At 47.6% G+C, this 23,633-nt stretch overlaps 2 protein-coding genes across 3 annotated transcripts in view; both read right to left on the bottom strand.

Moving 5' to 3' along the window:
- Positions 1-16,549, bottom strand: part of GCN1 (GCN1 activator of EIF2AK4) — a 70,900-nt gene extending 54,351 nt beyond the window's left edge. For both annotated transcript variants that reach the window (XM_003932188.4, XM_074402160.1), the window contains exons 1-7: positions 16,475-16,549; positions 10,959-11,061; positions 5,720-5,783; positions 5,010-5,141; positions 4,471-4,579; positions 912-1,010; positions 685-819 (exon numbers count right to left, since the gene is read on the bottom strand). In XM_003932188.4, the coding sequence (XP_003932237.1) occupies positions 685-819; positions 912-1,010; positions 4,471-4,579; positions 5,010-5,141; positions 5,720-5,783; positions 10,959-11,061; positions 16,475-16,492 (660 nt within the window). In that variant the 5' untranslated portion in view covers positions 16,493-16,549. The remainder of the gene's footprint in view (positions 1-684; positions 820-911; positions 1,011-4,470; positions 4,580-5,009; positions 5,142-5,719; positions 5,784-10,958; positions 11,062-16,474) is intronic.
- A 2,113-nt stretch (positions 16,550-18,662) lies between these two features.
- Positions 18,663-22,841, bottom strand: RPLP0 (ribosomal protein lateral stalk subunit P0). The gene is made up of 8 exons (XM_039471742.2): positions 22,762-22,841; positions 22,408-22,509; positions 20,980-21,155; positions 20,784-20,871; positions 20,532-20,678; positions 20,238-20,423; positions 19,279-19,419; positions 18,663-18,897 (listed from the first exon to the last, which is right to left on the bottom strand). The coding sequence occupies exons 2-8, from the start codon at positions 22,459-22,461 to the stop codon at positions 18,733-18,735; spliced, it is 957 nt and encodes a 318-aa protein (XP_039327676.1). The 5' UTR covers positions 22,462-22,509; positions 22,762-22,841; the 3' UTR covers positions 18,663-18,732.
- Positions 22,842-23,633: the final 792 nt, after the last annotated feature.

Raw genomic sequence — 23,633 nt, 5'->3', positions numbered from 1 at the left:
TAAAGTCCAAAGTCCTTGATACGGCTTGTAAGGGCCTGCCCGCCACTCAGCCAGCTGCGTCTCACTCTCTAACCCAGTCCCGTCACTCCAACCCCACTCGCCTCCTCTCTGTTCCTGCCCACAGGCTGCTTGCTCTGCCCAAAATGCTCTGCCTCGCCTCTTGGCCTTGCTAATTCCTTTTTACTTTCATAGTTCCTTCTTTAGAGAGGTGTGTTCTCTGACCCACAGCCTAAATCAGGTCCTTCTGTTGTGGAGTCTCACAGCTTCTCACACTTTCCCTTTGTAGCACTTAACCATTTACAATTAACTAGACTATCTGTTTAATGTCAGCATCTCAGACTCAGTTCCATGGGGGCAGGGGTCATAGCTCCCTTGGTCACTGGTGTACCCCCAACACCGGGCACAGTGCCTAGAACATGGCAGTTGCTCAACTGGGATGAATCAATGACTATATGAACAAGCAAACTAACACCCAAGCCAGAAACAGAAGGAAAACGTACTTTCCAACTCCTAGAAGTTCATGTATCATGGCAAAAGGCCAGAGTTTCACGAGAAAACCAAAAAGTTTCAGATGAAGTCAACAGCTTGGGTCGCAGGGCAAAGCAGGTTCCCATTCCTTCCCTCCAGCGAGCTCCCAACATTCCCAATGTAGCTAACCCACAGTCACTCCGCCCTGGCACTTGCCTTATGCCGACTGACCACGTCCGTCTCCTTGTGACTCGTGCAGAACTGCACCAGCAGGCCCAGCATGCCAGCATAGCTCTGGTTGGGCTCTAGGCTGAGAATGGCTGACAAGTATTGCTCCACCAGCCCGGGGTTCTGAAGAGGAAAGTGCCAGGCAGGTGTATAAGATGGCAGTGGGGGAGTGGCATGGAAGAAGCAATGCCCACCAGTCCCTGCAGTCCTGTCACCTCTTTCCACAGCTTCGTGAGTTTCTTCACAGCACCATCCACGGCGTGCTTGTGGGAGCCACCCAGCACCTCCAGCAAGAGTAGGCACTGTACCTCCACCTGCCAGAACCAGGAAAGGCTCAGGTCAAGATGGGATATGAGACTGAGGGTCCCATGGCCTTCAGAGCCTGCAGAGACCTCCATCAGCCCCTCCAAATCCTGGCTTCATCTCCACTCAGCTTCTCCCGCTCAACTCTAGCCAGATCCTCTTCCCTCCATCCTGCATTTAGTTCTGTCCTATTTATTAAATGACACTCAAGTGTTCATTTAATAAATATTTGCTGGTCACTTATTATGAGACAATGAAGGCACAAGGGGAGTAAGACATGGTCCCTGCTTTCATGTACCTTAGAATTCAGTGGGAATAAAAGGAGTTCAACAAATAAATACACAAATGAATATATGATTTCAGTGAGGTTTAAGTGCCACACAGGAAAATAGGGCCCTGTTTCATTTACTTCCTATCTGCCTTGACTTGTCCTTTATTAATTCCAGAAATACTTAGTAACTACTGACTAAGCTGAGCATCGTGGATACAGAAGCATAGCTCAATATGGGGATTCGAACTACATAGAGCTCACATCGTCCAACTCAGATTGACACACATAATAGGTGCTCAACTAAAAAAATCTCTGAGGCAGCGGGGTACAGTGGCTGACACCTGTCATCCCAGTGCTATGAGAGGCCAAGTCAGGAAGATCATCTGAGGTCAGGAGTTTGAGACCAGCCTGACCAACATGGTGAAATACTATCTCTACTAAAAATACAAAATTAGCCAGGCGTGGTAGCGCATGCCTGTAATCCCAGCTACTCGGGAGGCTAAGGCAGGAGAATCGCTTGAACCCCAGAGGAGGTTGCGGTGAGCCGGGATTGTGCCATTGCACTCCAGCCTGGGCAAAAAGAGCAAAATTCTGTCTCAAAAAAAAAAAAAAAAAAAATCTCAGAGGCTTTGCGTGCCACAAATGCCCAAGGTCACTAGAGAGCAGTGTAAATGGCCACCCTGATAAAACATATATGCTTGTGAAAGCAATGCTAATAAATTGCATTTGCTCTCAGTTTGCTTCCTAATCAAAAAAAATAAAAAATTCCATTTGCATGTGTATAAAATGTCCTATGCTCAAGGTAATTCATTGCAGCACTGTTAGTAACAATAAAAGACTACAAAAAACAGAGGACTCCCTATACATAATGTGGCATAGAAAGGATTACTGGCTGGGTGCAGTGGGTCACACCTAAAGACCCAGCACTTTGGAAGACCGAAGCAGGGGGTTCCCTTGAGCCCAGGAGTTTGGGACACACCTGGGCAACACAGGAAAACCCCATCTCTACAAAAAAAAAAAAAAAAAATTGCACTAGCATGCCTGCAGTCCCAGCTACTCAGGAGGCTGTGGTAGAAGGATCGCTTGAGCCCAGGAGGTCAAGGCTGCAGTGAGCTGAAATCATGCCACTGTGCTCCAGCCTAGGTGACAGAGCAAGAGCTTATCTCAAAAAAGAAAATGAAGTCTGCAGAATCATGGTATGTAAAAGAAATTTTTAAATATGCTTTTTAAAAAGTAGGCTGGGCACAGTGGCTCATACCTGCAATCCCTGCACTTTAGGAGGCCGAGGCAGACAGATCACCTGAAGTCAGGAGTTTGAGACTAGCCTGGCCAACATGGTGAAACCCCTCTCTACTAAAAATAGCCGGATGTGGTGGCATGTGCATATAATCCCAGCTATTATACTTAGGAGGCTGAGGGACGAGAATTTCTGGAGCCCGAGAGGCGGAGGTTGCAGTGAGGCGAGACAGCACCACTGCAATCCAACCTGGGTGACAGTCAGACTCTGTCTCTCAAAAACAAAACAAAATAAAAAACAAACAAAAAAACACCACTCAGTAGAGATAAGCCTTCTTATTACAAGGAGGCTTTTGGTAACAATGACACCCATGCCCTGAAGGGGATCCAAGAGAGCCCCAGCTGACAGCAATATATAATCATAGACCCTCAAGGTTTCAGTGGCCCTAATCCATCATCAATCAATTATACTGATGGCCATTCCATGTTTGTCCCCAGAGGTGTGCTGGATAAGCTCCCAGGGATGGGGCCCTCTATCTAACTAGCAGGTTGCTTCATAGAGGTACTTGTGTTTCCTAAGGCCACTCATCATTGACAACTACCTGCATAGGACTCTACAGTGTCCACAGCCATCTCAACTCTCAACTAAACCTGTCATCATGGCAACTCTTTGAGGCGGACAGGCTGGGTAGTATTTTCTTTCCCACTTTGCAAATGAGGAAATGGGCTCAGAAGTAAGTGACTCAGCCAAGTCCCATGGACAAGAATCAGATCCAAGGCTGGCCATGGTGACTCACACCTGTAATCCCAGCACTTTGGAAGGCCAGGACAGGGGGATCACCTGAGATCAGGAGTTCCATACCAGCCTGGCCACCATGGTGAAACCCCTTCTCCACTAAAAATACAAAAAGATTAGCTGGGCGTGGTGGCATATACTTTTAATTCCAACCACTTGGGAGGCTGCAGCAGAAGAATCACTTGAACCTGGGCAGCAGAGGTTGCAGTGAGACAAGACTGCACCATTGCACTCCAGCCTGGGCAACAAGAGTGAAAACTTCAACTCAAAAAAAGAATCAGAACCATACCAAGATCCTCAGACTCCTTTTCATTAAATCATTAAACCACTGCTTAGCCGGGAGCAGTGGCTCACACCTGTAATCCCAGTACTTTGGGAAGCTAAGGCGGGCAGATAACGAGGTCAGGAGTTCAAGACCACCCTGGCCAACATGGTGAAATTCCGTCACTACTAAAAATACAAAATTAGCTGGGCACAGTGGCAGGCACTGTGCCACTCGGGAGGAAAATCACTTGAACCCAGGAGGCAGAGGTTGCAGTGAGCCAAGACCGCACCACTGTACTACAGCCTGGACAACAGAGTGAGACTCCGTCTCAAAAAAATAAAAATAAAAACATTCCTCATGACCTCCAGTAAGCCTGTCCAGGCACGTGTCTGCTCTGCTCGCCTCCCAACCTGGTGAGCAGACATGTAGAAAGGAAAGGAGGGAATTTAAGAACTAAAACCAAGACAAGAAATCCATTCCATTCACCAGTTCAACACTGAAATCAAACACAGGGAATGGAATGGTTAGCCAGGAAAAAAGCAAAAGGATTTACACTATGATATTTTCTAGTTTCCTTAATTTTTGGCTATCTTCCCAACTCTGGCCTGTCATGGCTTCCACACATGCCATGAAGTCAGAGGCCTTGTTTCTCCTCTCCATCACTGCATTGCCAGTGCCTAGCACCATGCCTGACAGAGAAGCTCCAAAGTGTCTGATAAACCGAGGAATGTGATTACGTAAGCTGCACTCATGCCCATCCACCAAAGCCATGTGCCTCGGGACAACTCAGAGTGTCTGGTCACCCAGCACCTAGAAAAGCACTTGGAACCAAGAAGGTGCCAAAACACGCTCTAACTCCGGAGAAAGCTGACCCTTACTACTTCAGAGACCCAGGGAACCTACCAGTTTGTTCCAGATGTCTCCTTGTCGCTTGGCTTTTGACGGAAAGACAATGCGCACCAGAAGACAGGTCCAGGTCAAGGCCAGCAAGGCGGCAGAGCCACTGCTCTTACTGCAGAGGAGAGCAGGGGTAAGTTCAGAGCAGCAGCCTCCACCTTGAGGACTAACACTGTCCCTAAGGCCTCGCCTGGTAATGCAGAACTCTCTCCTGACGTCAGGGAACAGAACTTGCAATCAGTTCCCCACAAACTATCTGTGACAATTCAGGGCGAGGAGTCCAGGCTTTAGTGGCCAAACTCCCATCTCTTGGCACTGACAACTAAAAAAACAAACAGATGACTTCCAGCATTAGGGGCCTGGTGGACAACTGGTTCCCCTCAAAATGGCCTTGTCTGCCCTGTTTCCCAACCCTGCTCCTCGGGAAAGTGGTTTTCTCCACTAAGCTTGCCATCCTGGCTCCTCCCTCGGGTGCACAGTCAGCTGCTCCAGCTTCTCCTGAGCAGGACTCCAATTCCCAGGAGGCCACAACTTTTACCTCTTACCTGGGAACGCCTGCTTTGGAGCCAATACCGGAAGATTGCAGAGAGTGTAGAAGGTTCTTAGCAGTGGCTTCTGGCTGGGCCTCAGCCAGCTGCTGGATGGCTGCCTGTAAGGCCCTGCGGGACGCTGCATCTCTAGGGGGAGAGGCAAAGGGGAAAGGTGAACATAGGGACCTCAGGCAGAGGCAGGGGCAAGGCTGCTCAGGCCATGCACTGATCTTTCTCAGGAAAAACAGATCACACCACACTCCAGTGGATCACAGAGGAGGAATTAGGAAATAACCGGATAAACTCACCTCCTCCTAGAGTTCTAAAAGTATCTCATAAGGGTAAATACGCCACTGAGTGTGTAAGGGCAGCCTCTACATTTATGGAGCACTTATAAGGTTCTCCAAGTAGGCCAGGCCATTTAACACACAAGACTAATGGCAGCATACACATACTGACCACTATGGCACAGCAGGCAACTGTTCCAGACACCTCACACTAACTAACCACCACCCATGAGACACAGAATAGAATCATCTCCATTCTGCAGACCAGGAAACTGACACAGAAAGATAGGTAACTTACCCAGGATCTAACAGCTAGGATATGATATAGCCCAGATTTGGCACCAGGCAGTCTGGCTTCAACCTGGGTTCTAACCACTACCCTAAATCACCTCTCTATACAAAATTGTTCCAGATACAGGGCCTTTGGCTGGGACTCACCTGTATCGATGCAAAGTCAAGCAGAACAATTTGCAGAGCCCCTTCACTGCTCCCTCCGGCAGATCTGAAACCAAAGATTACACAGAGAGTAGTCAATAAAAATGACCTGGTAAGCAGCTGCAGTCAGGTGTTCTGCCAGACATGATGTCAGCCCATTGGACACTCCCCGTATATTTAAGACTTTCCTCCCCAAGAGGAAAAAGCAACAAAACAGGATTCTAGGAAAACACCTGGTACAAAAAAGCTTTGGGTAGCCGGGCGCGGTGGCTCAAGCCTGTAATCCCAGCACTTTGGGAGGCCGAGGCGGGTGGATCACGAGGTCAAGAGATCATCCTGGTCAACATGGTGAAACCCCGACTCTACTAAAAATACAGAAAATTAGCTGGGCATGGTGGCGCGTGCCTGTAATCCCAGCTACTCAGGAGGCTGAGGCAGGAGAATTGCCTGAACCCAGGAGGCGGAGGTTGCAGTGAGCCGAGATCACGGCATTGCACTCCAGCCTGGGTAACAAGAGCAAAACTCCGTCTCAAAAAAAAAAAAAAAAAAAAAAGCTTTGGGTAGACATTTGCTAAAGGAACGAAACTAAGAAAATACAAGTGGCCTCAAAACCTCACATGCCATCAAGTAGAGGTTCAGGAGTGCTGGAACGATTCTACTTCTTGAGCTGGGTGCTGGTTATACTGGTGCTTAATTTTAATATGTGATGATTCAGTAAGCTGTTCAATTAGAATGTGTATATTTATTTCTTTTTTTAATTTTTTTTAGTAAGACGGGGTTTCACCATGTTGGTCAGGCTGGTCTTGAACTCCCAACCTCAGGTGATCCACCTGCCTTGGCCTCCAAAGTGCTTGGATTACAGGCGTGAGCCACCACGCCCGGCCTTTTCTTTACATACATTCTAATAAACAGTTTAAAAAACAGTGTAACATTGTAGTACTATGAGTGACAAGAGGGAACAGCACCTATAACTAGATGTTTCTGAAAGTCTGAAAGATACAGAAGCTTAGCCGAATAGATTAGCAGGCTCTGGAAAAATGGAAAGGGAGGGAGACATATGTGGAATGCAGGGTTAAGAAGACAAAATAACTACTCAGGACACATGAGGAAGAAAAGGGGAAGACTAATAACACCCCAGCTCTTAGTGCTTATGAGATGCCAGACCCTGCTCTAAGTAATTCATACACATTAACTCACTTAATCCATATAAAGCGGCACTGTTATTAAGCCCATTTTTAAATAAAGCAAGCAAGCAACGGGAAACCAAGCCGGCCAGCCTGAGTGAAACAGATACACCCTAACTCTGGGCAGAAAGAGTTCAATTCTTGGTTGAACAATAGCACTCAATACGGCTGGGCACAGTGGCTCATGCCTGTGATCCCAGCACTTTGCGAGGCCAAGGTGGGAGGATAACTTGAGGCCAGGAGTTCAAGACCAGCCTGGCCAACATGGCAAAACCCCATCCCTACTAAAAATACAAAAATTACCTAAGCATGGTGGCACGCACATGTAATCCCAGCTACTCAGGAGGCTAAGGCAGGAGAGTCACTTGAACCCAGGAGGTGGAGGCTACAGTGAGCCAAGATTGCACCACTGCACTCCAGCCTGGGAGATGGAGCGAGACTCCATCTCAAAAAAAAAAAAAAAAAAAAGAAAGGTCGGGCGCGGTGGCTCAAGCCTGTAATCCCAGCACTTTGGGAGGCCGAGGCGGGTGGATCACGAGGTCAAGAGATCGAGACCATCCTGGTCAACAAGGTGAAACCCCGTCTCCACTAAAGATACAAAAAAATTAGCTGGGCATGGTGGCACGTGCCTGTAATCCCAGCTACTCAGGAGGCTGAGGCAGGAGAATTGCTTGAACCCAGGAGGCGGAGGTTGCGGTGAGCCAAGATCGCGCCATTGCACTCCAGCCTGGGTAACGAGAGCGAAACTCCGTCTCAAAAAAAAAAAAAAAAAAGAAAAGAAAAAAGAGTGCTCAATAATGTTGGAAAGCCAACCTGTGACAAGTGCTGCATGCCACACTGAAGCATGCAAACAAAAGGGAGAAGCTTCTGAGGAGGAGGAAATTTAACCTGCAGGATAAGACAGACTTATACTGGGTGTAGGAGGCACCGAGAGCAGGAGACCCATGCATGGCTCATATCATTCCTCACACTTCAGGCACCTGAACGATGGAAGAGAAATGAATGAGGTACAGGGACACCATTCCCCCAGAGCCCTGAACACTGCATTGGTCCATGTGATCCAGGGCTATTTCAGTAACTGGGGAAAAAGAATGACTGGGGCCAGAAACAGGTTGTGGCTAAGACAATGACAATAACAACAGCTAACATACACTGTGAGCTTACCATAGCCAGACAATGTGTGACATTTACTCCAACATATCAGGGAAGTATTACTGCTATCTCCATGTTCAACGCAAAAGAAACGGGCTCAGAGAGGTGAAGTAACTTGAAGCAGGTCAAACAGCCTATAAGTGGCACAGCCCAACCAAGCCCTTCATCACTGACTGCTGCACTAGAGGCCTGTGACTGGAAAAATCGGTATCACATGGCTACCTTTCATTTTTTTTTTTTTTTTTTTTTTTTTTGAGACTGAGTCTTGCTCTGTCTCCCAGGCTAGAGTGCAGTGGCGCGATCTTGGCTCACTGCAATCTCTGCCTCCCAGGTTCAAGGGAGTCTCCTGCCTCAGCCTGCTGAGCAGCTAGGACTACAGGTGCACGCCACCACGCCCAGCTAATTTTTGTATTTTTAGTAGAGATGGAGTTTCACCACGCTGGCCAGGATGGTCTCAATGTCTTGACCTCATGATCCGGGATTACAGGCGTGAGCCACCGTGCCTGGCCACATGGCTGCCTTTCTAACTAGAGCTCTCTGCTGGGAAAGTGACCAGAAAAACCTTTGAGGATGCCATAAAACTGATACACTAAAGCATTACACACAAGAGCATGACACACAAGAGAATCTCTTAGAAGCTCACAAACAGCAAATTTACAAGCTTGGGTATCTTACCAGGCACAAGCAGGTCAGAAGCAGCAAATGAGAACTTGGGTGGCGTTGTAGGAATAAAAAGTAAAAGGGGACAGAAAGGGAGACCCAATCTATATGGCTATGGTTTTCTTTTTATTAATTTATTCATTTTTTTGAGACTCATTCTTGTTGTCCAGGCAGAGTACAATGGCATGATCTTAGCTCACTGCAACCTCTACCTACGGGGTTCAAATGATTCTCCTGCCTCAGCCTCCCAAAGCAGCTGGGATTACAGGCGCCCACCAACACACTCAGCTAATATTTTTGTATTTTTAGCCGAGACAGGGTTTCACCAAGTTGGCCAGGCTGGTGTTGAACTCCTGACCTCAGGTGATCCATCCCCCTCAGACTCCCAAAGTGCTGGGATTACAGGCATGACCCACTGTGCCCGGCCATGGCCATGGTTTTCAAACTTTAGTAAACACAGGAATCACCTAAAGGGCTTGTTAAAACACAAATGGGCCGGGCGCGGTGGCTCAAGCCTGTAATCCCAGCACTTTGGGAGGCCGAGGCGGGTGGATCACGAGGTCGAGAGATCGAGACCACCTTGGTCAACATGGTGAAACCCCGTCTCTACTAAAAATACAAAAAATTAGCTGGGCATGGTGGCGCGTGCCTGTAATCCCAGCTACTCGGGAGGCTGAGGCAGGAGAATTGCTTGAACCCAGGAGGCGGAGGTTGCGGTGAGCTGAGATCGCGCCATTGCACTCCAGCCTGGGTAACAAGAGCGAAACTCCGTCTCAAAAAAAAAAAAAAACAAAAAAAAAAACACAAATGGTGGGTTCTATCCCGAGGATTTTTTTTTTTGACACAGGGTCTCGCTCTGTCACCCACCACCGCAGCCTCAACCTCCCAGGCTCAAGCGATCCTCCCACCTCTCAATCTCCCAAGTAGCTGGAACTACAGCACCTCCTGGTCTGATCTGAGGTGCTCCAGTGGAGCTGGGAATTTTTATCTCTAACAGGTTCGGAGGTGATGTTGATGCTGCCTGTCCAGGAACCACACTTTGAAAGCCAATGCTATACAGTAAAAACAAACATACCAAAAGAAATGAAAAAATAACTAGGATTTATTGGGTGAAGGCAAAATGGTCTTACTTAATAAATCCTAGAGCTATCCCTTGGTTATGGTGCAGATCAGAATAATCAGATACGCTCAGCATTTCCCAAAATGTGTTTCCCAGGCCCTGAACAGAAGTTCAACAAAAAAGAGGTTCAAAGAAAACACTGGATTCAAGGAAGCTTTATAAAGTGAAAACATCTTGTTGTGAATATTCCAAGAGGGCATTAAAAAACATGACCCCCCACTGGCTCACACAGGTAATCCTAACACTTTGGGAAGCCAAGGCGGGCGGATCAAGAGGTCAGGAGATCAAGACCATCTTGCCAACATGATAAAACCCTGTCTCTACTGAAAATACAAAAACTGCTGGGTATGGTGATGGGCGCCTGTAATCCCAGCTACTCAGGAGGCTGAGGCAGGAGAACTGCTTGAACCCAGGAGGCAGAGATTACAGTGAGCCAAGATCAATCATGCCACTGCACTCCAACCTGGGAGACAGAGAGTGACTCCAAAAAAGAACCTCTCCCAACTTATTTGATCTTGGAATACTTTATTGAACACAGACTGGGAAAATGATATCCCAAGTCATAAAGAACATGTTTTTGTACTCAGTATACTACTTGAGAAAGGTTTTTGCTATCTTTTTAAAATATTTCCAGTCAAAATGGTTATAAGCATAAACAGCCTTCACACCTGAATGGATAAACTCTCCATTAACCCAAAGGTTTTAACTGTTTCAATTCACTTGATAGCAAGGAAATAAAGGCCATGGCTCTAACGAAACACAATTTCAGCTGGGCCCAGTGGCTCGTGCCTATAATCCCAGCATTTTGAGAGGCCAAAGCAGGTGGATCACTCGAGGTCAGGAATTCAAGACCAGCCCGGCCAACACGGTGAAACCCCATCTCTACTAAAAATACGAAAATTAGCTGGGTATGGTGGTGAACACCTGTAGTCCCAGCTATTCTAGAGGCTGAGGCATGAGAATAGCCTGAACCAGGGAGGCAGAGGTTGTAGTAAGACGAGACTGTGTCACTGCACTCCAGCCTGGGGGACAGCATGAGAATCTGTCTCAAAAAGAAGAAAAAAAAAAACACAATTTATTTTTGAAATGGAATATTGTACAGGGTATATGGATGAAAAATAAATACCTTTTCCAGCCACACACTTCCCCAGTTCACTGAGGATTTCTCTCCGTTCCTTTACACTGGCTGTTGTCACCTTCCCTGCAAAACGCTTTAGTGTCTCAGAAACCTGCGAAGGCCAAGCAACAGAGAAAATTTCACCAGTCAGTCTATAAAACAATGAGTGTGGGTGTATTGAGGGGTGGGTGTAGAATTCCAGGATCTCTCTAACCTGGGGTTTCTTAACCTCCCCACTCTTGACATTTTGGGCCGGGCAATTCTTGGTTGTGGGTTGTGTTTTTAGAAGCATTCCAGATGTCACTAGCAGCCCATCTCCCTCTCCCACCCCAGTTGTGACATTGTCAAATGTCTCCCGGGAGGCAAAATCACTCTCACTTGAGATATACAGCTTTAATTCAACTAGTCAATGAGTCAATATACGTTACTTAAACTTGGGCAATAAGTGGAAAGGCAAAGACCTCTGAACAGAAAATATCCCTTCAGAACTACCCAAAATCTAGCAGAGGCCTACTCTGTGCCAAGCATATTCCCTCTACATTATCTCACTTTAACCTCCCCATAAGGGAAATGTCAGCACCCTGGCAACTCACTGGCAGAGCAAAAGCACGCTGGCTAAAAGGTGAAAGGTTAGGAGACTGGATCCCAGCTCTGCTTTCTATTAGCTGTGGAAACTTAGCCAAATAATATCACTCTCCCAATCTTCGGTTTTCTCATCTATCTGAGGCGGACAATAGCAGCTACCTCACATGACTGTGATGGAGATTAAGTGAGATTGTGTATTTACGGTGCCTACTCTCAACCCAAGCATAAAGTTGGCCACTACTACCAATAAGCCTGCAAGGGAGGCATCAGCATCCCCATTTTATAGGTGAAGAAAACATCTCCGAGAGAGGAAGTCACTGCTCATAATGGAGTCGAGAGCCACAGCACCTGCATTTTTGAAACTAACCTCAAAACCAAACAGGTCTATAAACTGATGCTAACAAATCTTTAGCTTTCAACACCCATCCAAGGTACCATGGTTGCAGTCCACTGCAAAGGGACATAAGCATAAGATCCAGTGAGTGGGACAGTTTGCAAACATCCCTAAAAATCTGCTCCTGAGCAATATTCTACAAGCCACCAAGTGGGCAGGTTGTGGATTCACAACTGGTAGAGCAGGGCATAATAAGACCCATGTAACAGCACAGTGGGGTCATCATCTTTTTTTTCTTTTTTTTTTTTTTGAGACGGAGTTTCGCTCTTGTTACCCAGGCTGGAGTGCAATGGCGCGATCTCGGCTCACCACAACCTCTGCCTCCTGGGTTCAGGCAATTCTCCTGCCTCAGCCTCCTGAATAGGTGGGATTACAGGCACGCGCCACCATGCCCAGCTAATGTTTTATATTTTTAGTAGAGACGGGATTTCACCATGTTGACCAGGATGGTCTTGAACTCCTGACCTCGTGCTCCACCCACCTTGGCCTCCCAAAGTGCTGGGATTACAGGCATGAGCCACTGCACCTGGCCCATCTTTTTCTTTTGAGGGTATTTCACAGGCAGGCCTTTTTTTTTTTTTTTTTTTTTAGACGGAGTTTCACTCTTGTTGCCCAGACTGAAGTGCAATGGCAGGGCCTCAGCTCACTGCAACCTCCGCCTCCCAGGTTCAAGTAATTTTCCTGCCTCAGCCTCCTACGTACTTGGGATTACAGGCATGCATCGCCATGCCCAGCTAACTTTTTGTATTTTTAGTAGAGATGGGGTTTCTCCATGTTGGTCAGACTGGTCTCAAATCCCCAACGTCTGGTGATTTTGCCCACCTCAGCATCCCAATGTGCTGGGATTATAGGTGTGAGTCACCACGCCCGGCTGGCCGGCCTTATTAGTAGCGTAAGAGTCAAGAGTACACACAGAAATAAAATAATACTGAGTTTTTCTGCTTAAATCCCTACCATAATTCTATTGGCAATGAATAAAAGAAACTGATGTCCAAAACTCTGACTTCTACATAAATGATGTACCATTTTAACTTTAAAATGTCTTTTGTTTTTATAGTCATAGATGCACACAGAGTCAAAACCAAACAGTTCTGAGAAGTCTAAAAACCAGCCCCTTGCCCTCACTCTCCATGGGCAACCCTTAGGTTGATTTGGTGGATATTTGAGTAGTTACCTCCATATAGCTAAGTATCTCTAAATATGGAGGTAACTTGCATGTTTCTTGATTTTTCAGTTTTGCTACCTTTCTACCACAGCTCACTTTCCTGCTCTTACCCTACCCCTCACCTTCCCCATTTCCCCATTGGAAGCCCCCAGTTTCATAATATAGGATAGGTCAGTAATCAGTGCTTACACCAAATGTAAGTGGCATTCAACATCCTCTTAATAAACTGTTTCTTATTCTTCCCAGCGTTTTTATGCCCATGGTGTTAATGATTACCCTTTCCCACCTCACTTCAGTTTGACTTGTTTTATCTGTTTTTATAAATAAACCCCAAACTTTTTGCCATATGTCTAAATCTCAGTACATTTAGGCAGATCAGGTATTTCATCAAATTCCACCTTCCTAAGGAAATCTCTCCGAGAGTTTTCTGACCTGCCCCAATTAGGCATGTGATCCTCTACAGCTAGGGCACAGTTTATTACTCTGAACATGAACTTTCTTGTGTTTGGGTGAACACATCCTCCATTCTGTAAACTCCTTGCAAGTATGAAAATATTCTGACCAAATACAGAATTCTAGGTTGAAATCATTTTCCTTTAGAATACTAAAGACAAGGCCAGGTGCAGTGGCTCACATCTGTAATCCCGACACTTTGGAAAGCTGAGGCAGGCAGATTGCTTGAGGTCAGGAGCTCGAGACCAGCCTGCCCAACCTAGTGAAACCTTGTCTTTACCAAAAATACAAAAATCAGCCAGGCATGGTGGCGTATGCTTGTAATTCCAGCTACTCAGGAGGCTGAGGCAGGAGAATCTCTTGAACCTGGGAGGTAGTGGTTACAGTGAGCCAAGATCACGCCACTGAGCTCCAGTCTGGTGACAGAGCGAGACTCCATCTCCAAAAAAAAAAAAAAAAAAAAAAAAATCAGTTGTTCACTTGCACTAGCCACGTTTCAGTGCACAGTTAGTCACATGTAGCTAGTGGCTACTGTACTGGGTGGTGCAGGAAATACTTCCATCATTACAGAAAGTTCTATTGGACAGTACTACTCTAGAGAGACATCTGTGAACTTTAAAGCTGTCTGCATTCTGAAATCAAAAAATAAATGACTTCTCTGAAGGATCTTAGTGCTCTCTTTCTAAGTTTTGTTCTGACAAGGTCTTAAGTGGGTAACATTCATTTTCTGATTAAGAAAAAGAAGGGTCTTAAACCTGAAAAGCTCTTTCATCTTTGTGAGAGAAGCTATGACCAGGAATTTAATGTGTCCTTCTACACATTACCCTGTGGAATCGTAACTATGTGGGAATTCTAGATGGAGGACAGATCGTATACATGTGTCTGTTTTTGCTATCTCTTCACTAAAACTAATAAAGCGTTTAAAAACTAATCTTAGGCTGGTCGTGGTGGCTCACGTCTGTAATACCAGCACTTTGAGAGGCCAAGGTGGGAAGATCACCTGAGGTCAGGAGTCCCAGACCAGGGTGATCAACATGGAGAAACCCCATCTCTACTAAAAACACAAAAATTATAAAATACAGAAATATTCTCCTGCACCACTCAATACAGTAGCCACTGGCTATATGTGTCTAACTGTGCACTGATATGTGGCTAGGACAAGTGAATAACGGATTTTTTTTTTTTTTTTTTTTTTTTTTTTGAGACAGAGTCCCACTCTTGTCACCCAGGCTGGAGTGCAGTGTCGCAATCCCGGCTCACTGCAACCTCTGCCTCCTGGGTTCAAGTGATTCTCATGCCTCAGGCTCCCGAGTAGCTGGAATTAAAGACATGCGCCACCAAGCCTGGCTAATTTTTGTATTTTTAGTAGAGAGAGGGTTTTGCCACGTTGGTCAGGCTGGCTCTAATTTCTGACCTCAAGCAATCTGCCCACCTTGGCCTCCCAAAGTGCTGGGATTATGAGCCACTGAGCCCAGCCAAAAACTGAATTTTAAAATTTCATTTAATTTTAACTAACTTGGCCGGGCGCGGTGGCTCAAGCCTGTAATCCCAGCACTTTGGGAGGCCAAGGCGGGTGGATCACGAGGTCGAGAGATCGAGACCGTCCTGGTCAACATAGTGAAACCCCGTCTCTACTAAAAATACTAAAAAAAAATTAGCTGGGCATGGTGGCGTGTGCCTGTAATCCCAGCCACTCAGGAGGCTGAGGCAGGAGAATTGCCTGAACCCAGGAGGCGGAGGTTGCGGTGAGCCGAGATCGCGCCATTGCACTCCAGCCTGGGTAACAAGAGGGAAACTCTGTCTCAAAAAAAAAAAAAAAAAAAAAAAAAATTTTAACTAACTTAAGTAGCCATGTCGCTGTCATACTGGACAGTACAGCTCTAGAGAGGATTCTTCCCTCAAGTGAGTATCAATGTTAAACATTCAACACGTATTTCCCTAACCCCCTCATACTAAGCTTTTCTTTCTAGGATTCAATACAACATAACTTGAACAAATTATCAGCCACTTGCAAAGGAGAGTATCAATAAACGTCTTTTTGAATGCTCAAGATAAGTGGTCACTTTCTGGGCCTACACATAAAAATCAATCCTATCCCCCTGGAGACTCCAAATGAGCCCAGCTGTTCTTTAGACACCTGTTTCCTTCCCCCTGCCCCGTAACAGTGTCTTCATCTTAAAACATAACCACAACTGACGCTTGGGTAGAGAAAAAGGTTTTCCCAAGTTCTTCCTGAACTACAAGGTACCCACAGGTAATAACACTCAAGGGTGCCAAGACTCTACATGGGCAGGACAGTTCTTTTCACTAACCCTGGATCTGATAAAAATCAACATATTATCAAGCCCTATTTTATCTCACTGAACCTTCACAACAACCTTTTAAGACAGGTATTGTTTTAACCTCATTTTATAGATGAAAACGCAGACGTGGCGGGATTAAGTCACTTACTTGACATGTCACAGAAATCGACAAGCAGAAACTCAAGCCCAGATTTGTATGAATCCAAAGACTACACTGAAAGTCCCTGCTCACAGTAGGTGCTCAAAGATCATTTGCTTAATACAAACTTTAAGGAAAACTTGGCGTTGGCCCAGGGCTCGGGGCTGGAGGGCTTTGGAAAAAAGAAGTGAAGACTCAGGGAAGTGACCTTTGGCAACTCCGGGATCAGGCGAGGGCCCCGCCGAGCTCCAGCTGCCGAAGTCAAGGCGGGAGCTCCCGACTCCTCGAGCCCGCGGTCTGCCCGCGCCGCCAGGGCCGGGCCAAGCCCGCAGCCGGGAGAGGCCGGCCTGAGACTGGCCCCGGACTACGCCCTCCACAGCCACCACCCCCAGCGCCCCTAAGCCGAGGAACGAGGGAGGCCCCGCTCGACAGACACCGTCCGCACCAAGTCGCTCGCCGCGTTGGCCCCGCAGCCACCCGCCTCACCTGCGTGTCCGCCGCCATCCTGCCGGCGCCGACTCCGGAACCGTTTCCGGAGCGCTTCCGGGTCACCGCGGGGCCCACGCGGCAGGGCGAGACCGCGAGCTCGCTGGGGCAGGGCCCCGGGCTTGGCGCCCCCGGGCGGGAAGGCGGCCGCTGCTGCCGGGACAACCAGATCGCGGGCTTGAAGTTGGCCACCCCGGAACCACAAGGCCTCCTTCCCAGGCCCAGCTCTTCAGCCCCGGGCGCCTTGGGGTAGACTAGAGCTTGTAAAGTGGTGAGGCCGCCTTGCAGGCCCTGACCCACTTCCAACCCGCAGGGTCAGCCCCCACGTGGGCTTTTCCTTAATGATGACTACGTTCTTTAGAAAAACAATTAAGTGTTGCTTCCTAGATAGCAGAAATTAAAAACTAGTTAAAAGAGTCGGCGAACTAATCTTTTGTCCTCAGTTTGTAATTCAGTTGGTGGATAACTGGTACACGGTTAGCAAACGTGGGTAGATACCGAGGTCAGGGAAGGTCCAGGAACGGAAGGAGGCCCCTGCCCTGGGGAAATGCTGGATCCCCCAGGCTGAGAGTTTTGAAGGGCCACGAGGCGGGAGGCTACGTGCAGATGTGGCTGCAATTTAGAGAATAGGGTCTCCACAGCCAAGTCTTCGGCCTTGTTAGCAGTGGCTTTCTACCGTTTGACACAAACCTAGTTAGAATTAATACATCATGTTCCGGGAGACCTCTTTAAGTCAATTACAGGAATCACCACAAAACACCTATTCTCAGATGTTGCTGTCTCTTTAAATATCGGGGCCAACCGTGGTGGCTTACGCCTGTAATGCCAGCACTTTGGGAGGCTGAGGTGGGTGGATCAACCTATGTCAGGACTTCCAGGCTGGCCAACACGACAAAACCCCGTCTCTACTAAAAATCAAAAAAAAAATTAGCCGGGTGTGATGGTGAGCATCTAATTCCAGCTACTTACGAGGCTAAGGCAGGAGAATCAGTTGAACCCAGTAGGTGGAGGTTGCAGTGAGCCATTGTGAGATCAAGCCACCACACCCCAGCTTTGAAACTGTCTCAAAAATATAAACTGGTGGCCGGGCGCGGTGGCTCAAGCCTGTAATCCCAGCACTTTGGGAGGCCGAGGTGGGTGGATCACGAGGTCGAGAGATCGAGACCATCCTGGTCAACATGGTGAAACCCCGTCTCTACTAAAAATACAAAAAATTAGCTGGGCATGGTGGCACGTGCCTGTCAAGAGGCTGAGGCAGGAGGATTGCCTGAACCCAGGAGGCAGAGGTTGCGGTGAGCCGAGATCGCGCCATTGCACTCCAGCCTGGGTGGGTAACAAGAGCGAATATAAACTGGTCACCATCTATTGCATTGCAGCACCACCCAGTTTGGAACTTTGCTGTGAGACAGGCCCCAGCATCCACCTGGTGCCTATCTCAACTGACACCAAACTTTAACTTACAGGGACATAGGCCAGTGGCTGAGTGGCCACAGAAATAATTCCAGTATAATATACTTACAACTGTGTCTAGAGGTCTGACCAGTAGCTTCATTCAGATACAATGAGGTTGCCTGAATACAAAGCTCTATGGCTTTACCATGGCTTTAATTTCTAGCATATAGCACTATAAAGCTCAAAATCAAGGGCCAGGCATACAGGGGCTGAAGCCTGTAATCCTAGCACTTTCGAAGGCCAAGGGGGGCAAATCACCACCAGGTCAGGAGTTCAAGACCAGCCTGGCCAACATGGTGAAATTCCGTCTCTACTAAAAATACAAGAAATTAGCCGGGTGCCTGTAGTCCCAGCTACTCAGGAGGCTGAGGCAGAATTGCTTGAATCCAGGTGGCATAGGTTGCAGTGAGCCTAGATCAAACCAATGCACTACAACCTTGGTGACAGAACGAGACTCCCTCAAAAAAAAATCCCAGCACTCTGGGAGGCTGAGACAGTATTCCTTGAGGCCAGGAATTTGATACCAGTTTCTGCAACATCCCTACAAAAATTTAAATATTAGCTGGGTGTGGTGGTGTGTGCCTGTAGTCCCCAGCTACTTGGAAGGCTGAGATGGGAGGATCCCTTGAGCCCAGGATTTAAGACTGTGCAGTGAGTTATGATTATACCACTGCACTCCAGCCTGGGCATCAGCCAGACCCTATAAAAAAAAAAATTACAAACTGAAGACTCCAGAGACTTTTTAAAGAAGACTTTATTTCCTTGTTTTGCAAATAAAGCTGGCTAAATTGGTTGCTTTCTGGTGATTAGTCAAATAGACCAAATCCCATATCCTCGTCCGACTCCTCCGACTCTTCCTTGGCTTCAACCTTAGCTGGGGCTGCAGCAGCAGCAGCAGGAGCAGCCGTGGTGGCAGCAGCCACAGGGGCAGCCGCTGCAAAGGCAGATGGATCAGCCAAGAAGGCCTTGACCTGAAGGAGAAGTGGTCAAAATGGTCATCCACCCTCCTCTATCACCCACCACCCTCCTGCCTTGGTAGAGTTTAAGGACCAACAATATCCTTTTCAGTGTGAAGCCTTTCCTGTCAGAAGTGGCCCAAGCAGGACAACTTGGGTATGTCCTAGTGAGGGGGTTCCTAAGGCCCAGCTCTTGCCCATTAACCCCTTCTTTGGGTCTCTTCATTTCTGAAGTGAGAAACTCCTTCCCTGCCCCCCAACCTCTCAAATATTGTCTCACAAAATGTATCTGCTATATAAAATACAACTATAAAAGCGGTAAGTCAGAAGGCCACCATTTGTCACCCTGCTAATTTGTCAGTCAGGCCACCTGTGGTCCTGGTGGGCTCTTTTTACCTTTTCAGCAAGTGGGAAGGTGTAATCTGTCTCCACCGACAAGGCCAGGACTCGTTTGTACCCATTGATGATGGAATGGGGTACTGATGCAACAGTTGGGTAGCCAATCTGCAGACAGACACTGGCAACGTTGCGGACGCCCTGTGGAAGACATTTCATTTCAGGTGAGACTCCCTACAGGAGAGGAAACCCAAGTAAAGCTGAATAAAGAGAACCCTTGGCAGAGAAGAACTGCCAGGTTGGCAGCTCAGTCTCAAAAGAGGCCATTTCGTCTCATACCAAATGCTCCTGGCAGAGCAATTCAGATCCATCAAATCAATTTTGCCATTATCCAAACCCAGGTGGTGGTCTGTATACGTTTATCAATGGCATTTACTTCCAAAGCCATTACTATCTTGTGAAACGCGTAAGCGACTAACATAGCCATTGAGTTCCAGAATGAAAAAATGTTTAACTATTTCCGTATGTGAATTTTGTTCACTAGTCACACTTTCAACAAGTCAATGAAGCTACCTAATAGTAGCTAGTAATGTCTAATTATATATTAATTTCAATTTTTCATCTGACCAAAAAAAGACATTTTCTATCACTATTATTCATCATTTATAAGGCTTTTTTTTTTTTGAGACAGTGTTTCACTCTGTCATCCAGGCTGGAGAGCAGAGGCACCACATGGGCTCACCGCAACCTCAGTCTCTTAAAGGGCATTTTGATGGCAAAATTTGACAGTCTCAACGCAGACCCTAAAACAGCCCCTCCTACATGCCTCCCACTGTTCTAAGACTTTACGTCCACTAATTCATTATTAAATCCTTCAACAATCTTACGTTGTTTTGACGTTTTACAGGTGAGGCAGGTAGACGATTAGAAAACAGTCCTCGGTTACACAGGACTCAGTGTGACACTTGTCATGCTCTTAACCATCAGTGTAAGAGGGGGCCAGGCTGGAGAGCACGTACCTCCAGGAAGCGAGAGTGCAGAGTTTCCTCTGTGATGTCAAGCACTTCAGGGTTGTAGATGCTGCCATTGTCGAACACCTGCTGGATGACCAGCCCAAAGGAGAAGGGAGAGATGTTGAGCATGTTCAGCAGCGTGGCTTCACTGGCTCCCACTTTGTCTCCAGTCTTGATCAGCTGCACATCACTCTGAATAAGAAACGGGGGCAGTTAATACCTGGACATGCAACAGACCCATGGCCACTAAAAGAAGCCCCCCATCTGGCTGGCTAGCACAGGCAAACCAGGTCCACTCACCAGGATTTCAATGGTGCCCCTGGAGATTTTGGTGGTGATACCTAAAGCCTGGAAAAAGGAGGTCTTCTCGGGCCCCAGACCGGTGTTCTGGGCTGGCACAGTGACTTCACATGGGGCAATGGCACCAGCACGGGCAGCAGCTGGGACCTGAACAAAGACAACAGTGAGAAAAGTCTCTCCACTGAGAATCGTCCGTTTTGCTTTAAGGAGCAAAGATAAAAGCCTCTTTAGCCAGCCCAGTTGTCCCCTTACCTTATTGGCCAGCAGCATGTCCCTGATCTCAGTGAGATCCTCCTTGGTGAACACAAAGCCCACATTACCCCGGATATGAGGCAGCAGTCTGCAAAGAGAATTTTATTGGAAACGATCAGCTTTCAGCCCCATTCTCCAGGAAGAGGGAGACTCGCACCAGGAAGGGAGGACAAAGCTGCCCCGGGAACTGACTGACTTCTCCAGAGCTGGGTTGTTTTCCAGGTGCCCTCGGATGGCCTTGCGCATCATGGTGTTCTTGCCCATCAGCACCACGGCCTTCCCACGGAGGGACATGCGGATCTGCTGCATCTGCTTGGAGCCCACATTGTCCGCTCCCACTATGAAGCATTTCGGATAATCATCCAATAGTTGCTACAAAAAAGCCAGAGAAAAGCCAAGTTTAACAGGAAGAAAGAGGGGAAAAAATGCCAGGAGAAACTGAAAAATGCCACTATTTGTTTCCATCTCACTCCCTTTCTGATATGCTTTTGAAGCCAAAGGGAAATTGGGACCATTCTTCCCACTGGGAGCTACGTTCCAACCCTGCGGAACTGGATGACGACTGCTGGGTAGGAACGGTGAAAATAAAATTAGGTTTCTACATTCAGTCAAGGAGTTTCTCCTTTTACTTCTTAGTTTTTAACTTTTCCCAGTTATGAGGCATATTTCTGGTTCACTAAAATGGTTATAAGAGGATAAAAAGACTTCCAAATAAGCTAGTCAAGAGGACGGTTAAATTCACAGCTTTCAAAACACAACACTAAGCAAATATGCCACGTATTACTTGTAAAAAAAAAAAAAAAAGAAAGAAAATCTGGGCGTGGATATCTGGATTTTTGTACAGTTCTTTTGGGTTTTGTGTCTGAAAACCTTCAAAGTATTGGAAAACGTAATACAAGCTGTGCTCTACAATGCTGCCTAACTGCTTAAGTGCAGTATGGTCAGTGTTTCTGGGCAAGGGGGACCCACCTAAAAGGCCATCCAAAAGAAAAGTCATTGGACGCTTCAGTTTCCTGAATGACAGGTCCTAAATATGCAACAACTTGCTTCCTTACAATGTGTCATTCCTGACCTCAGACCTTCTCAAAGATGGAACAAAAGTGCTCACACCTGTAATCCAAACACTTTGGGAGGCTGAGGTGGGCAGATTATGAGGTCAAGAGATCAAGAGCATCCTGGCCGACATGGTGAAATCCCTTCTGTACTAAAAATACAAAAATTAGGCGGGCGTGGTGGTGGGCGCCTGTAGTCCCAGCTATTCGGGAGACTGAGGCAAGACAATCGCTTGAACCCGGGAGGCAGAGGTTGTAGTGAGCCGAGATCGCACCACTGCACTCCAGCCTGGCGACAGAGACTCCGTCTCAAAAATAATAATAATAATAATAAAAAGCATAATGTGCACTCTTTTGGAAGCCAGACAGACCTGGATATGAATGCCACTTGCCTGAGTCTGTTTATCTGCAACAAAGGAGACCTATCTCAAGGAATTGTTAATTAAATAGGATTTTCCTAAAATGGCCTAATTCAGGAGCCGGAACTGAGGAGACCCTCAGCACTTAGCACCGACTGTCCCTATTTGAGCTGGGGCAGCATGAAGGGCAGCGGCGACCCACCCCGCACTTACTATGATCTTAAGGAAGTAGTTGGACTTCCAGGTCGCCCTGTCTTCCCTGGGCATCACGGCGGTGCGTCAGGGATTGCCACGCAGGGTTTAAAGACGATGTCACTGAAGAGAGATAGGGAGCTCAGGCCTGGTCACCCCAGCACCCATCCCCCGGTCCCAGGCCTATGCAGAGCAGGACACGCGCAAGCGCCCGGCGGCCCGGCCTAGGGCAGCCGCTGCCACCTCGGGGCGTGCGAACCGCCACCGAGGCCCCAAGGGGAAAAGAACAGGACTCCACGTTCCCAAAAGGCCCCCAAAGATCCCTCCATGCTTCCCGCCGCCGGCCCCTGACGCCGATCGGGAAGACACACAAACCTTCCACGAGGACGCCTGGCGAGAGAAGGGCCGCGCGCTAGAGCGTTCATTTTATATGCGAACAAAGTAGCCAATCAGAAACCGCAGATAAGCCTCCCCCGTCTATTGGCTGGCAACATCGCTCGTCCAACAAAGCCGAACGAATACAGGCAGCCATTGGATAATATCGCTGCCACTTCAGTCAACGGGAAGCCGCCTTTAAGTAGGATCGTGAAGGAAGGCGCTGCCTGGCGTTGGAGGCGCTTACTCTGAGCTGCTGCCACCTGCTGGGCTGGAGCTGCCTTCTTGTAGGCGTTAGAGTAAGCTAATTCGGAGTTCCCTCCGCCACCTGGCCAGCTCAGCAAACTAAACAGCGTGACATGGGGCTGAGACATAATTGCATTGCTTAGAGCAGAATGGTCTCTTGGTTTCTCTAGTTTGTTTTTCCTCCTACCAAAACAGAGGGATACTTTTAAAACCTGGCCGGGCGCGGTGGCTCCTGCCTGTACTCTCAGCACTTCGGGAGGCCAAGGCCGGTGGAGCACCTGACAGGGTCAGGAGTTCAGGACCAGCCTGGCCAACATGGCGAAACCCAGACTCTACTAAAAATACAAAAATTAGCCGGGAGTGGTGGCGCATGCCTGTAATCCCAGCTACTCGGGAGGCTGAGACAGGCGAATCGCTTGAATCCGGGATACGGAAGTTGGCAGTGAGCCAAGATCGCGCCATTGTACTCAAGCCTAGGCGACAGAGAGAGACTTCCTCTCAAAACAAAACAAAACAAAAAAACCCTTAAGTCAGCTCATCTCCTTATCTTCTCAAAGCTTTGCGTTTCCTACAGAGTAAAACCTGAAATCTAAATTACCTACAAGTCCCTACCTATCTGCAGGTCA

This window comes from Saimiri boliviensis, chromosome 7 (assembly GCF_048565385.1).
Source record: "Saimiri boliviensis isolate mSaiBol1 chromosome 7, mSaiBol1.pri, whole genome shotgun sequence".
Taxonomy (NCBI): Eukaryota; Metazoa; Chordata; class Mammalia; order Primates; family Cebidae; genus Saimiri; species Saimiri boliviensis.
Note: the sequence above shows the minus strand (reverse complement) of the source record. Positions and strands in the feature narration are given on the sequence as shown.

Bases quoted from the DNA above. Each gene is read 5' to 3' on its own strand.
- RPLP0 (XM_039471742.2), bottom strand. From the start codon at position 22,461: ATGCCCAGGGAAGACAGGGCGACCTGGAAGTCCAACTACTTCCTTAAG. The intron at 21,156-22,407 runs GTAAGTGCGGGG...GCTTTTTTGTAG, and splicing joins ACTACTTCCTTAAGATCATA to CAACTATTGGATGATTATCC. The intron at 20,872-20,979 runs GTCAGTCAGTTC...TTCTCTTTGCAG, and splicing joins AACAACCCAGCTCTGGAGAA to ACTGCTGCCTCATATCCGGG.